This window comes from Mixophyes fleayi, chromosome 2 (assembly GCF_038048845.1).
Source record: "Mixophyes fleayi isolate aMixFle1 chromosome 2, aMixFle1.hap1, whole genome shotgun sequence".
Classification (NCBI taxonomy): domain Eukaryota; kingdom Metazoa; phylum Chordata; class Amphibia; order Anura; family Limnodynastidae; genus Mixophyes; species Mixophyes fleayi.
The window spans coordinates 248,128,124-248,144,517 of NC_134403.1; the positions used below are offsets into that span (position 1 = coordinate 248,128,124).

Sequence of the window (16,394 nt, forward strand, 5' to 3'; positions counted from 1 at the left end):
GTCAGGGAGCCGAGGGTCAGAACCAGGAGATCAAAACAGGAACCAGGGAGAATCTGAGAGAGTAGTCAAAGCAGGCAAGGGTCAGAATCCAGGAGATGCAGGCAGTAAGGATAAAGGTAAATAGCAGAGGAGCCAAGAGACAAACTATAGGTCTAGATACTTTGGCACCCTAGTGATGCCAGAGTCTAGTTTAAATAGTGGCACCAGACCTCTCATTGGTGGGAGTTGAGGTCAGCTGGTCTGACCGCAGACAGGAAGCGCTGCTTAGCATCTCCGTTGCCTAGCACTTCCTGTTGGGCCGGAAGTGACGTTGACGAGCGGCAGCAGAGAGCACGTCCGTCCCGGCACCAGGTATATATACTATATGGCTCCACTACAAACAGAACTGTCCAAAAACAAAGTGCCCATAGAATGAGGAGCAACCGCCCAAGGCATGTAATTGCAAGGTTCTTACAAGGAAGAAGAACATTTTAGCAACTTCTAGAAATCCCACCTACCTATAGAAACGAGGATCCTTATTTTTCAGACTTCAACATTGTTCCCAAAAAATGCAAACTTTGCTCCACTCTAACATATTTGTGAATAGCATTAATTTTAAACTCTTATCTTACAAAATTATGAGTAATAGATACACAAATTGCATTTGAAAATTCTAAAATTGCCAAGAGAACATCTAAAACAGGCAAATCTTGGCAGCAATGCCACATCAAATACCCCAAATCCCATACGATGTCTTCACTAATCCACATTTCATGTGTTTATGACCTACAATTAAGTAAGCAATATTAAACAAAGCTTGTTGAAATAACAGAAAAATGTTTAAAACTAGCTCTATTTTGTGTTTTCCTCATGATATGGCTTACTGCAGGTTCCCCTCGGCAAATATTTCAGGAACCAAAGCTCCAGTATGGCTCCTCTTTTCAGTCTAGAACACAGGATGATGCAGATGACTCAGCACAACATTTTGACATCTGGTCTGGTCTAAAAGAATTGACCAAAAAATGTAACATCCACCTGATCGTACTATCAACTTCCAAAGGATGGTGGAGGATTATTTTCACGACAACATAGAAATAGACACATCAGAAAGTCCCTTTACACACTGGGAGAAAAAAAAAAGGGAATTTGGAGACCCATGTACCAACTCACTTTGCACTGCCTAAGCTGCCCACCCTTCAGTGTGTACTTAGAAAGAGTACACACTGCTGAAGACGCCTACAATTGGCACGTGAACTTCAGAATGGGAACAGGGTGTAATGGAAGAAGGTGGATTGGTTCAATGAATCACTTTTTTCTCTTCACATCATGTGGATGACAGGGTGCGTGCATGTCGTTTACCTGGGGGAGAAAAAAAAAAAAGAAAAAAAAGAAAAAAAAAGAAAGGACAAGCCAGTGTGATACTGTGGGCAATGTTCTGCTGGAAAACCTTCAATCCTGTAATTCATGTGGATGTTACTTAAACACATACCACCTATCTAAACGTTGTTGCTGGTCAAGTATACCCAGGGCCGGATTAAGGGAATGGAGGCCCCTGGGCTAAGGGGCCCTCCATTCCCCGCGAGGCCCCCCAATGTGAGCCGTCTGCCGCCCCCCACCCCCCGCGAGGACCCCCCCAAGCACTTACCTGTCAGTGCAGTCCTCCGTCCCGGCGCGCTGTAAGCTCCTTACTGAGGAGATCTCGCGAGAGTTCATGAACTCTCGCGAGATATCCTCAGTAAGCAGACTACAGCGCGCCGGGACGGAGGACTGCACTGACAGTACTCAGCAGCATCGATCGGGCCGGGGGCGCCCCCGCCCCATCAATAATGCTGCTGAGGAGTTTGAAGGGCCCCCTGGATGCCCGAGGCCCCTGGGCTATAGCCCAGTTAGACCTCGGGTTAATCCGGCCCTGAGTATACCCCCTTTTTCATGGCAATGGTATTTCCTGATGGCAATGGCCTCTTTCAACAGGATAATGCGCCCTGCCACACACAAATTCTCCAGGAATGGTTTGATGAGCATGACAGACAACTTGGCCTCCAAATTACAGAGATCTCAAACAGATTGACCATGGGTGGGATGTGCTAGAAAAAAAACCAAGCCAGAGCCATGGAGCCGCCCACAACTTTTCAGGACTTAAAGGATCTGCTGCTAACGTCTTTGTGCCCGATGCCACAGGATACCTTGAGCGTTTTGGCAGCACATAGACGACCTACAGAGTATTAGGCAGGTGGCTTTTATAGCTGAACAGTGTATTTGCAGATTCTTTTATATCTTCAAACCATTATAAATTGAACACTACACGAGATAAAACATTTTAAATTTAGATTCAAGTCCCTTATTGTATTAAATGTGTGCAGAGAATAAAAGTAAAAAGGTAAATAGCATTGGATTACTTGACATGGAATGACCAAGGTATAGACATAAACAAACAGGCTGTCGTGGTGTTTTTACCTTTATGTATTAGGAAAAGAAAAGCAGTCCAAAAAGTATTACACAAAATCTTTAATTTAAAATTGAAGCACTTCAAAATTTAATAAAGTTTTGGAACTTTAACTAGGAAAAAAAAAAAAAATCCCAGCTATTGGTGTAGAAAGGCAGCCAAATTGTTACGGATGCACTTTGTAAAATACGTTTTATGCTGATGTGGACACCTGCCCCAAATAGGAAGGTACTTGCATACACTTTAAGAGTAGTTGTACTGAATTCAGATATAAGGAACAGAGGACAAAGAAAAAAGGGGGAGTGTAACAACTTAGTACTTGGGAAGAGCGGACGTCAATACTGAGAAACATTTCATCCTACAACAGCATATGTATTTTAATAGGAGTAGTCTAGTTATGCATAAACTTATACATACACATTTGGCAATATCTGCACCTGCTTTACTACACCAAAGTTAGGAATATAATGGCCAAACAGTTTTCTGACATAACATACATCACTGGGCTTGAATTGTTAGGGTAGAGAATGCTGAACAAAATGCTTATCGGTCAGGGCGTGCCATGCCGGGCCGAGACTGGAGCATCATTGGACGGGAGGGTGGGCGCATCATTGGAGGGCCGGGCATCATCTGCATGTGAGCTCCCATAGGTGGTCTCATACCAGGACCTATTAGGAAGAAAAGGGTTACTCAAATATGTAAGCAAAAGTATATAAACAGGGTGTCAATGCTTGCATTTCACATGTCTTAAATAAAAGCACCAAAGGCTATTTCTATACACTTTGTCTTTGTATATAAGAGGTCAGAAGTCACAAGAAGAAATAGCTGTAGATACAATTAGCATATGTTTAACTTAAACTTCTTATATAGTATAATATATAGCAAAAAGAGGAATTCCGTCTGTTATTTATTTTTATTTTTTTAAATGAGAACCCATGCTAGAAATAATTTTATTAGTTTCTTTTATGAACCCCTACACAAAACTGAAACTCACCTAAACTTTACTATATCACTAGTGCCGATACTATATAATCAAGCAGCATTTGTGACAAAGCTTACAAAAAAGTGCTAGAAACGTCACATTTGGCCGCTGGAGACTTTGGTTGATGTTGCAATCCACTAGTCTTGCTACCTATCCAGAACAATACCGTTGCTTTGTAAGGGACAGTGCTTGTACATTTTAAGTAATTTGTCTAAACTCTTAGCATTTTTACATATAATTTTTTTTTTTTAAACAAGTGTTTATTAATGGTCAAAAAAAGAGTTATCAATGCAAAGGGATACATGTTACATCAAACAAAATATATTCAGTACATTGAATAGTGAAGTAGATGTCTCCGTGCTTCAGAGATAAAATAGCACACATTCTATGAAATAAGGACCGTCATTTTTATATTTAAAAGAGAAGAAAGAAAAGAAAAGGAGAAGGAAGAGAAAGAGGAAGATGAATGAGAAGATGAGAGGTGGAGGGGGAGAAGGGGAGGTGCGTGGGAAGTCCCTTTTGAGCCAGAGGCAATGAGATGGGAGGGGAAAGGGTTACGTAAGGGTTGGAGGTATGATTAGGTAAAGGGGGAGCGGTACTGGAAGTGAGACATCCAGGGATCCCAAACCTTGTTAAAAGATTTGGCCGTGTTTCGTATGCTGCTAGTAATTTATTCTATACGTATGCCAAATCCTATTAGTTACAGCGGAGAATGAAGGGGGGGGGGGGGGGGGGGGGGGCAGCCTGCTTCCAATCTATGGCGATTTGGCATGTGGCCGCTGAAATAATGTGACAAGCAAGTTTATTTTGGTGTCTAGTGGCCGTGGGGAACCTGAGGGGTAGAAAGAAAAATTTGGGGTCGAATGGTAAGGGGGGTTGAATTAACATTTCTATCAACGCTTTAATTTCGCGCCAGAAGGGAATCAGTTTCGGGCAGTCCCACCATATATGTAAGAAAGAGCCCGCGCCAGAGCATAGATGCCAACATCTGTCAGAGGAATCAGGCAGTATCTTTTGTAGTCGGGTAGGGACATAGTACCACCGGTAAAGAAGTTTGTAAACATTTTCCTTTATTCGGACGCAGATTGAGCTGGAGGCAGCATTGTCCCGAATTTCCGACCACTCCTCATCATCAAGAGGAGAGCCCAGGTCATGTTCCCATGACATCTCACGAGGGTCTCGAGGAGGAGTGGAGGGAGCAGTTAGTTCAGAATAGATAATAGAAATAAGACCTGACGTCGATGCCTGGCGCAGACACAGTGTTTCAATTGTTGTGAGATGTCGAGAAGACAGACGTGGTTTGGAGAGGGAGTGAAAATTGCGAATTTGCAGGAATTGATAAAATATCCGTGTGGGCAAGCCCAATTTAGTTTGAATATCCGTAAATTGGGGAAATGTTATATCGGGTTATGTCGTTTATGAAACGTATCCTTCGGGAATGCCATGGAAGGAATGCGGAATGGTGTAGACCAGGAGGGAAATCAGGGTTATTAAAGAGGGGGATAATTGGTGATGGCTGCGGAGAGAGACCATAGAGCCTGATGGATGAGTCCCATATAGCCAGAGAGTGGGAGATTATGGGATGAGACAAAGCTTTTTTGGGGCGACGGGCCCTTGGAATCCACAAAAGGGAGGCAGGAGTGAGCATCCCCAGACTTTCCGCCTCTAGTGTTACCCAGACCCTAGCAAAAACAGGACCGTTCCATAGGACACATTGAGCGATTTGGGCCGATAGTATTTTTTAAAATTAGGTATACCTAGACCACCACCCCGTGAGGATCTCTGAAGGACCCCCGAGTCGTACTTGTGGGCGTCTACCTGCCCAAATAAATTTAGAAGACTCAAATTGGAGGAATTTAAATACATAGGGGGGAATTCGGATAGGTAAGGTTTGAAAAAGGTATAACAGTCTGGGAAGTTTACATATAAATTTTTATTTTAATTGACACCTTGCCATGGTATACAGGCAGAGAGCAGGGAAAGAAACAGATTGAAAAAGAGGATTTTTCTACTTATGATAATATTGTTTCTCTTTCATCCGATCTGGGGGACACTGCTACCATGGGTTGTATGAGGGGAGCGTGGAGGTGGCACTTAACTTTTTTAATGTATCAATGCTGACAGACCCTTCCCCTCTGGAACCCCCTTTAGCTCCTCAGTTTAATCATAAAGCCCCAAGGAAGATAGGCCAAAGAACATACAGCAGAAGGGAGGGAACATAGTTTCCCCAGATGGAATCAGAGAAATGGATTTATCATAAGTATAAAAATCCTCTTTTCTCCTTCATCCTATCTGGGTGACATTGCTGCCATGGGGACGTTCTAAAGCAGCCCCCCTAAGAGCGGGACCGCTCGGACACCAGACATCCCAACCGGAAGTGCCAGGACATTGTCATGACGTTGACGGCTACTGCCAGGGGCTCCCTTGCCCTTGTGCAGAATCTTGGGACCTTCCTGTTGTGCCTCGACGCCCATATCTAGGAGACTCCATCTCAGGATCAATGACTGGAAGACCTCTTGATGGAGTGAAAACTCCCCCAGCATCACTGCTTAGATAATCTGCCTCCCGGTTCTGAATGCCTGGGATGAACACCGCTGCGAAATTAGTGGCGCTATATTAATGGTGGTGATGATGGGAACATTCTGTTCCACCCAGGCAAAGATCTGTGCTGCCATTGTTATTGCTCCTGCACTTCTGGTTCCGCCATTCCTGTTGACATAAGCCACTGCTGTGGCATTGTCGGATTGTAACCTGACCGGAAAACCCTGATGCATGTTCTGGGCGCCCGAAAGAGCCATTAGCTTCAACTCCAGAATGTTGATCGACAGGGAAGACTCCAGAGTCAACCAAAAGGACTTGCAGCCATAAGTGAAGGGCCACAAACCCTTAGGCTTGTGTCTGTGGTTACCATTATCCAGGACCACGGGACAAAAGGACCTGCCTACCGCCAGGTGATTCTCAACCAGCCACCACTGTAGAGACACCCTCACTTTGGAAGACATGCGGATCTTCTGGCGTTCCAAATGCAGATGGGAACCTGACCACTTCGTCAAGAGGTATCTCTGGAAGCAGTGGGAATGGAACAGACTAAGGAATTGCCTTGAAGGTCGACACCATCTTCCCTAGGGGATGCATGTATAAGTGAATGGTTGGACTGAGTGACCAGGACCTGTGTAGTTACTTCCCGTAATGACCTGGCCTTGTCCTCCGGGAGAAACACCTTTTGCTCTCTGATGTTCATGATGAGCCCCAGGAAGGTCATCCGCTGGTAGGGAATCAATTGCGATTTCTTTAGATTTAAATTTATTAACAATCCATGGTGCTCCAGGATCCTGATGGTAAGCATCAGACGATGCTGCAATAGATTCGCCGATGCAGCCTTGATGAGGAGGTTCATCTAAGTAGGGTATTATTGTGACCCCTCTGGACGAAGACATGCCGCCGTCACTGACATGATTGATTTTTGTGAACACTATGGGCGCTGTGGAAAGGCCGAAGGGGAGTGCCTGAAATTGATAGGGAGCTAATCCTACCGTACATCTGAGAAGCGACTGATCTCCCTTCCAAATGGGGACATGAAGGTAAGCGTCCTTGATAACTACGGACGCTAAAAATTCGTCTGCCTCCAGTCCATTGATTACTGATCGGAGAGACTCCATGCAAAACTGGTGCATCCTTATGTGTAGATTTAACATTTTGAAGTTTAAAATGGGTCGAAATGATCCATCCGGCTTCAGGACCAGAAACAGGTTTGAATAGAACCCGTCTTTTCTGTTTGTCTGGTACCGCACAAAAGATTCCTGCAAAAAGAAGAGAAGCAACACAGAGCAGCATTGCCCGTTTCCTTTCTGGATCGCAGGGTAAAGATGTTGCAAAGAACCGACGAGGGGCTGGACCCGACAATTCCATCATATACCCTGTCGTCATGATCCTGCGTATCCAAAGGTCTTGGGAGGGACTCTATCCACTGTTCTCTGAACAGACAATCGCCCCCCTCACTCCTGCTGCCGCAAGAAGGGGTGGACGACAGTCAGGATGCTGTTTTTACGTAACTTTTGCGGACGACCATCTCGTAGAGAGGGAGGACCTACCTCTATAAGAGTGTCCCCTGCTACCAGTCGGTCCACCTCTACTCGTCTGACCCCTAGCAAAGGAGCCTTCCCGAAAGGGCTGCCTAAAAGAACCAAATCGAGGAGGTTTTGCCTTAGGAATATTTACTGGCAGAAAAGTACTTTTGCCACACGTGGCCTGGCAAATAATATTGTCCAATTTGGGCCCAAACACTGTGCCTGAATGGGGTAAACGTTTCAAGCTATTTTTTTAGATTCTGTATCTGCGTCCCAGGACCTCAGCCATAGGGTCCTTCTGGCAGCCACCACCAAAGCCGATATGGAGGACAAAATAGAGGCTGCATTTTGGGTCATCTCATAAGTATCCAGAAGCTTCCTTTAGATGGAAGGCAAGGGGAAGCAATTCTGAATCCAGCAGTCCCTCGGACCAACTGTTCTGTCCATGCTTCCAGCACTCTGGCAACCCAAGCTGATGAAAACACGGGTCTGAAAGAGGCGCAAGCCAGTATATAAATTGATTTTAAATGACCCTTGACTTTGCAATCAGTGGCATCCTGCAGGACTGCTGGCCCTCCGGCACCGGAAGCATAGTGTGACAAGCTAAACGAGCAACCGGAGTGTCAACCAATGGGCTCTGTTCCAAGCGGGCCAGATGCTCTTCCTGTAACAGGTACAGGGTAAGGAATCTCCTTGGAATAGTAAACTTCCGGTCTGGTTGTTTTCAAGCTTCTTCTGCGATGTCTGTTCATTCCATCGACGGTGGAAGACTGATAGCGCATCTTCTAATTTTTTTGGAAAAGATCCTGATCCAAATATTTGGGTTCAATCAAATCCATAAGGTCCTGGGCTTACCTTACTGCCAAGACTCGGTGGTCAATGCCCTGATATCTAGGGGATTCTTCCGGGTCCGTGACCTGCGCAGAATGAGTCAAAAATAGGTCTGCCCTTCTCTTCTGAGGACCTCTCAGAATCAGAGAGGGATAGAAGAGGATTTGTAGACTGAAGCCTCTTATTTCTAGAAAGTCCAGATCTTGGAGCTTCTAGAAAACTGTTTAATCTATCCAGGCGTCTGACCGAGTATGAGGACCAAGCTGGTTCTCCAGAGGTAGGGCCTGGGTTCGTGAGCGAAGGATGATGGACCTGCCAAAGCCACTTCAGATGTCCTGGCAGTCACTGGCATCTCAACTGTCACAGGGAGGGAAAATTCTACTGAAGCGGCGGGAAGAACAGCAGAAACTGCTGTTAACCCCTTAGGCTTAGTAAGTAGTTGGACCAGTGTAGTAACCGACTGCGTCAGAGAAGATGCCCATTGCGGTTCCTCCTGTAGTGGTAGTACATTAGACTGCGCCTGCATAGTGTGTGTCCCCGCATCACAGTCAGTACAAAGTGTCCCCGGGTCCTTTTGTCCAATTGGCAGCACGGTGGCTAAGTGGTTAGCACTTCTGCCTCACAGTGCTGGGGTCATGAGTTCAATTCCCGACCATGGCCTTATCTGTGGGGAGTTTTTATGTTCTCCCCGTGTTTGCGTGGGTTTCCTCCGGGTGCTCCGGTTTCTTCCCACACTCCAAAAACATACTGGTAGATTAATTGGCGGCTATCAAAATTGACCCTAGTCTCTCTCTCTTTCTGTGTGTGTGTGTGTGTGTGTGTGTGTGTGTGTGTGTGTGTGTGTGTGTGTGTGTTAGGGAATTTAGACTGTAAGCTCCAATGGGGAAGGGACCGATGAGAATGAGTTCTCTGTACAGCGCTGCGGAATCAGTGGCGCTGGTGATGATGAATTGGCAACTTAATCTTACATTTTGAACATGTGAAATATTTTGTAAGCGGTGCTTTCCCCTTAGGAAAACATACTGAAGCGATAGAAATTCAGTCACCCAAGATATAGCTTGAAGTAAAAACAAATATAGCAATTATAACCATAAAAGACGTATCTTGTAACAAGCAACATGATAGGGTATAAGTTGGCTAAGTAGAATACAAAAAGTGTTTTTAAAACTACTTGCACACATTGACTAAAATATCCCTCTATCTAATATGAATAGAAAGGTATATAATAATGGTACTTAGCCTTCCAGCTAACCACGATATGCAGGGGAGGAGTCAGTCAGCAGTGTCCCCTGATGTCAGGCTGAGGAGAATCTGCTGTCTTCGGAGGTAATTCTCTTGTTAGAGGTGGAGTAGCCCTATATATGGGCAGCACGGTGGCTTAGTGGTTAGCACTTCTGCCTTACAACACTGGGGGTCATGAGTTTAATTCCCAACCATGGCCTTATCTGTGTCGAGTTTGTATGTGTGTTTGCGTAGGATTCCTCCGGGTGCTCTGGTTTCCTCCAACACTCCAGAAACATACTAGTAGGTTAATTGGTTGCTAACAAATTAAGCCCCAATGCGGCAGGGACTGATGTGAGCAAGTTCTATGTACAGCGCTGCAGAATTAGTGGCGCTATATAAATAAATGGTAATAATATTATTATTAATATATGCCTTAGCACCGCCCCCCATTTCCTGCTCCTGGAATCCGTGGCTGTTTTTCTTTTTATTATAACAGGTCACCGCATTTTATATCCTCCTTTCTCCTCTATATAAGATCCTGCAGCTTAAAAACAAGATTCCCCCCCCCCCCCCTTTCTCTGAAGGAGGAACTTGATATGCCCCAGCAAGATGGCGCCTGCCATCGCTCAGAGTACCAGCGCTCTATGCCTGTGAAGGCAGTGCTGGCACGTCGGGAGGCTGACAGTGTGACAGCGCCTATCAGCACTTTCAAACACTGCCAGCGCTGTCAGTGAAAGCCGTCCAGCTCTCAGAAGACAGAGTAGTGCTGCTGCCTAATAGGAGTGCACTCTCTCTAGAGCACACTCCTCAGATTAAGAAAATGCAAAAGTAAAAATACTTCCCTAAAAAAATAAAAGTAATAAAAAAGTAAATTAAAGCACAAAGAGTAAGCCCAACTCCCTTGGGGACTAAATCTAAACTGGGGAGTTACAGGGGGTTGCAGTAGGGAAAAGTCTGTCAGGATTGATACATTAAACAAGTTAACTAGCCAAGTGCCAACTTCAAACTCCCCGCATACAAGCCATGGTAGGACACTGCTACCAGTGTCCCTCAGATTGGATGAAAGAAAAAATTAGACCAGGGATTTCTACTGAATCTCAAAGAAGGCAACATATAACCCTGCATCCTATCTGGAGGCCCAGCGGAAAGAGACATCTGATTGGATAGAGCTGCAAGTACTGAGAGAAGTGAGTTTAACCTCATAGGCTTTTCTTAACCCTGTGCTCAGCCTATTTTTGCAGTGGTGACATTCCAACATCAATATACGTAATCTGTTTATGCAGTACCCACACAATTTATAAAAAAAAAAAAAAATCTCCGCAGAAACCATTTCCAGAAAACGCCATTAGTTTGCAAATATCTCTTGCTGTAGTAAAGATATACCCCGAAATGAGCAAAAAGGTGTTGTCAAGAATAGCCACTCCCTGATTTATTATCTTATCCTATATTCACAGTGTCAATATATCAACTCTATTTTGTTAGGAATAAATTACTATTAAATTTTAGATTTAATATATACAAAGTACAATGCTTACAGGTTATACAACGCCCCCCCCCCAAAAAAAAAAAAACCACGACATGACATACATAAGCAGAACAGTTTTACAAACAAAATGGATTAAATTCAGAGTATTTCTTACAGACAGACAAGTGGTATATTTTGCACCAAGGTACATTGGCTTGAACATGGACAGCTTATCAATGACGATTGATTTCCCAAAAGACTGACAATTTCTCATAACTGGTCTACACTTTTTGAAGACACCTTCACGGGGTTGTGGTCTGCGATACGATTTACGACCATGATTTGCATGTTCCTGTATTTAATACCCAATTCTACTATGTGATCTAACTTTCCTGTGGAGTGTCACACAGACCCAAATTTATCATTAATAAATTCAACATAATTTTACGAATTTATAGATACCAAACAGCATAGGTCCAGTGTAACCGCTGAGCGGAAACAGATTTCCTCAACTTCTCTGCATGGCAGGCAGCTTTATTTGATGTACAGGCTGCCCTCCTTCATGCCATTTATGAATATGGGGTTGATCACTAATTATATTGATTGTAAGTTGCATTTTGGAAACTGAATTACATTTGTCTATACAAGATACAGCAAGCCATCATTCTTGTGTAAGGCCAGAAGCTGTGAATAGCTCCCTAGAGTCTCTCTCCTATGTCAGGATGTAGCTCACCACATGGGCCTTTGAAGCTGCTCAACTTTCCCTGAAAGTGGTGCAGTTAGCTTTTTACATAGAGATAGGTAGGGCCACCAAGTAAACACACCAGACCCTCTCACTTAACATTTTACACCTTAGTAGCTCAATTTATTAATGGATTAAAGTTGATATACCATATTTACACTGCAGTTATGATTAGGTTGTATTCCCCACAATTATGTTATGGGTTAATCCTTATAACTAATTCCTTTCTGCTCACTACAGGTGTGTGTATTTTGTTTTTTTATTTTTTAATTGAAAATGCAAGAAAGTAAACTAAAAGGAAAACATTTTTTGTTTTCTAAACACCACCAAGAAACAGGGTTCTGCACATATGTTTTCATAATACAACCTGCACTTGAAAACAATGGTTTTTTTGCTAGTTTGAATAAAATACATAAAATGTGTAGGAATATAGGTAGTACAACAATGCATACCATATGTAAATAAGCTACCACAACAAATAAGGGTACTTCCTGAGCATACTGAAGCCAGAATGGAGGAGATCTGGGCATTATAACCTCCATCTTTGGGCTTACTCATGCATTCCGTGTTGTATAGTGAACAGCTACCCCCTGTTGAAGTTTTTTTATGCTTTTATTATTCTGTCCAGTACCACAATATATTAAACTACTGGCAGATTTGCAGGTACCAATAGGGAGTAAAAACAAACAGTGAGAAAACATTATCAGCTCACCATGCCCTACTGGCATCATTCCTGGTGGAGGTCCCATCATTGGCATCATTGGGGGGCCAGCCATTGGTGGTGCAGGCATCATACCAGGACGGGGCGGGCCACCTACAGATAACATGGAAAATAATTTTGTGCTTTAAAGGTTACAATGATTTCCTAAAAGGAAATGACCCAAAATAAAATGCAATATATTCCTATATTTATAACTATACAATAAATTGACGTGCTAGTTCCCAAAGGCCAGAAAATGAAATGCCTACCTAGGCTGGGTGGTGGTGGAATCATGGCACTTCCAGCTGGCGGAGCCGCAAAAGGCGTTGGTGGTATCTTTCCTTGCTGAAATGCAGCCGCTAAAAGACAATAATTTATGTTAATATTGTTGTTTTTTTTTAGCTTTATGTGCCAATAAAATATCCAATTTGGAAAATAAAAAAAAAAAACAGGTTAATTAGGAACAAGTAAAATGGACTATTAACAAAGCTGCAGGATTGTAAATAGAAGTACAGTTACATCTTACTCCTACTTTGTGCAGATTAAGTTCATGGATAAGTACTTCAAGATAGAGACTATATGGGGAGTTCTGCTTCAAAGCAGTACCAAGATAAAAGTGGTCTAGGCACAAACAAAAAACACCACAAATTGTGCAGACAAGCAGTAACAAGTTTTGTGCTCTTGTCATTGTAAAGATAAACTGGAAAAGAACAAACATTTAAAACGATGGTGAGAAAAAAAACCCAAAACTTTTCTATATCTTCCTACACTCCTCCAGAAGATACAGCTGCCAGCAAAAGTGAGTACAGCATAACAAAATGAGTTAATATAGCTGCCACTGGCAAATCACCAAGTTAAGTAGTGAAAAACTGAACATACAATTTTTGAAATATCAGATGAACCATTCTGAACACCTCTTCCAACTGGTAGGGTGGGATTTCGACAAGAATAATGTCTGCACTGTTAAAATGTTGACTAATAAAATGTTTACACATTTAATTATAAGCTTGCGAGCAGGGTTCTCTTACCGCTCTGTCTGTATGTATGTACTATCCAGTATTGTTTTATTAATGTTTTTTCCCAATTGTAAAGCACTACGGAATTTGCTGGCGCTATATAAATAAATGATGAAAGTGTTGACACGCATAATGTCAACATGTAAAGTATGTACACACTTGACACAATGTCTACATGGTTGTAACGTCAATATTCAAAATGTCAACATCGTAAACAATCAAAACAACAACAATCAGTGGCAAAGCCTATTGCTGGAAATAGTAAAAATCTGGGAATGGGGACCCCACTCTTTTTGTCCATTCAAATTTTTCCAGTACCCACCTAGGCTGGCAGCACTAGGGTTGGTTAAGCTGTTTGGGAGGGGAGCACATAGGGTTTTTTTTTTCTTTTGAAACATGTACTGCCATTTCATTACTGTTTATTTAGGTCGACATTTTGACTGTCGACATTCTGACCACAGCCCTGCTATTTAAAAAAAACCAAACACAAGTTCACAGTTTACTGCCTCTTACAAGATCCATATTTTCCCCCCTTTTTTGTATAGCCAAGCTCAACAAATGCACTACTAGACCAGCCTTTGCCCCCCCCCCCCCAGAAAAAATACCATCTATGCCTGTGACTCTTACCCCAATAACATCCATACACCAGACTGTGACCCACCCCACCCCACCCCCTGCATCCACTCCACACACATTCTATGGCAGCTTGTACATCAGCCAGGATTGTTCAATCACAGATCTCATCTATGGCATGCCATTGCAAACACATTATGTAATTATTGTGAACAGAGCCACACTTCTACACACAAACTCTTACGAAGTCAATTGAGTTTCTGGCAGACGTGTGAGTTTGCAATTGCATGGCAAGCATCTTACCTGTAAATGATGAGCAGCTGGTACAGTGTGTGATCATGGGAAGCCAGAGTGAGGGTAGTTGAAAGGGAAGCATGCTTTGGTTATCATAATCCTTGTTCACCATGATGACAGGTGATTGTTTTGCCCTGGCCTTATTTACACACACTAATAAGGTTCTTCTCAAGGTGCCTTTATCTCAAAGCAATCAAGTCCCTTAATAAGGCTGACTACTTCTCAACAAGGGTGGCTGAAATGGAGGGCAGAAACACATGTGGCCTCCAGGCTAGTCTCATAGTAGGCTACCTTGGGCTGGGTCACCTGCAGTTTTTTTTTTTCATTTAAAATGTTCCTAATAGGTGGCTGAGCCATATAGCAAAATAAATCAGTTCTTTATTAATAAAACCTACACAAATGAGTTATCTGCAAATAGGGGCAGTGCAAAGAAAAACTAAATTGCCTATGGAGTTGAATTTAATTCAGCTCTATCCACCAAATCCTATTGCTTCCATCTTCCAACTACAATACATGACTTCCTTAAGCAGACTGCACAGGCATATTAATTTGTTCACACCACCAGTCAACACTAACATTGATTGGTCAAAAAGTGGAAAACTTGCTGCTAAGCCCTACATGAGGATATGAGCCAAATGTGCAGATTCCTTCCCATTACTGTGTGATCGAGATATATACTGCCTTTTTTTTTTTAACCAAATACAGGTGCACTAGTTCTGCACCTAAAGTTCTACAGACCCACTATTGCAATGTATCACAAATATAGATGCAATTAAACAGTTTAACCATTCCAATGCCTGTCAACCAGCTGCAGCAATAGAATATACATCATGTGGAGCAGATGGCTGTTTGACCACGTGGACCTGAGGGTTTTATTGTCTCTTCCATCTCAACACAACACTCCCCTACTCTATGGCAATAATGAAGAAGTTTGGGCTTCCACTTCTTAGTTTGCGATCAATACACATAAAACAATGAGAAGACGTTTTAGCATTCATGATAAGACAAAACGTAGTTCAGTTTGAATTCAAACAAATGGAAAACTTTATAATTGGAAGGATTAAAGCAAATTTAAGAAGTGACAATTATATTTAAGACAATTGAGAAGATAATATAGCTACAAGTGAGGAGTATATTTTCTAGGACATGCAATTAATCACTGCATGTGACCCAGGGCTCACTGAATTGCCTAACTGTGGTCATATGCCACCATAGTATTTACAGCAATTGCAGGACAGTAATCACTATAAATTCTGCAGTGGCAGCACAGAAGTTTGTGCCGCCCCCCCAAAAAAAAAACCAAAAGAAAAACATAAAACACCCCAAACAACAACTTACTTGTCTTGTCAATTAGACTCTGAGCTTGCTCTTCCATCCATTTCTGATAGTAATCTTTTACATTTTCTTTATGCTTCCTTCCACTACAGTGAGTCTTGCGGACTGATGGCTAGAAAAGCAATACAGTATGGTTTAATACAATATGTACTTCACATTTAAATATGTAAACTTTTTAATGTATTTAGAATACAGAAACCCTTCTAAAAACACAACTATATATGATAAATTGTACGATATCGATTACAAATATTTACTCAATGATTTAATTACATGAATTTTAAAGTATTTCAACCAGATGTTTATTTAGAAACAAAACGCGAGTGGTTACTACTTGAAAAGACGCACTCATTGAGAAGAAACAACGACCAAAGTGTAATAAATTAAAACGCTGTGAACTTACCGAATCATGAGTGAGGTAGGTATCACAATAATCACAATAAAACCTGTAAATAAAACAAAAAAAAAAACATACGTATTACAACCTGAAAAGCAATATAGTATTCACGTAATATATGTGCTATACTGCGGAAAAAAAAAGCATCTATAAACAATTATGCGATAATTAATCATCTCTTAGCTGCAAACGAAACACTTACTTAGGCATGGTGAAGCTGACGGAACCACCTTTGTCACAACCGGAAGCGATACCCGTACTAACCCGCCGGTGTTGTAGTCGACAGGATATTGCGTCACGCTGAGGTCTTAAACTGCAGACCTCCATCTTAGTTAAGGGCATACTC

The 16,394-nt window shown here is 42.5% G+C and overlaps 1 protein-coding gene across 1 annotated transcript; it reads right to left on the reverse strand.

Moving 5' to 3' along the window:
• Positions 1–2,469: 2,469 nt before the first annotated feature.
• On the reverse strand, positions 2,470–16,390 carry SNRPC (small nuclear ribonucleoprotein polypeptide C). Its single transcript, XM_075195764.1, has 6 exons — positions 16,251–16,390; positions 16,055–16,097; positions 15,655–15,763; positions 12,703–12,792; positions 12,446–12,547; positions 2,470–3,090 (listed from the first exon to the last, which is right to left on the reverse strand). Exons 1-6 carry the CDS (start codon positions 16,388–16,390, stop codon positions 2,966–2,968), a joined length of 609 nt encoding a protein of 202 aa, XP_075051865.1. The 3' UTR covers positions 2,470–2,965.
• Positions 16,391–16,394: the final 4 nt, after the last annotated feature.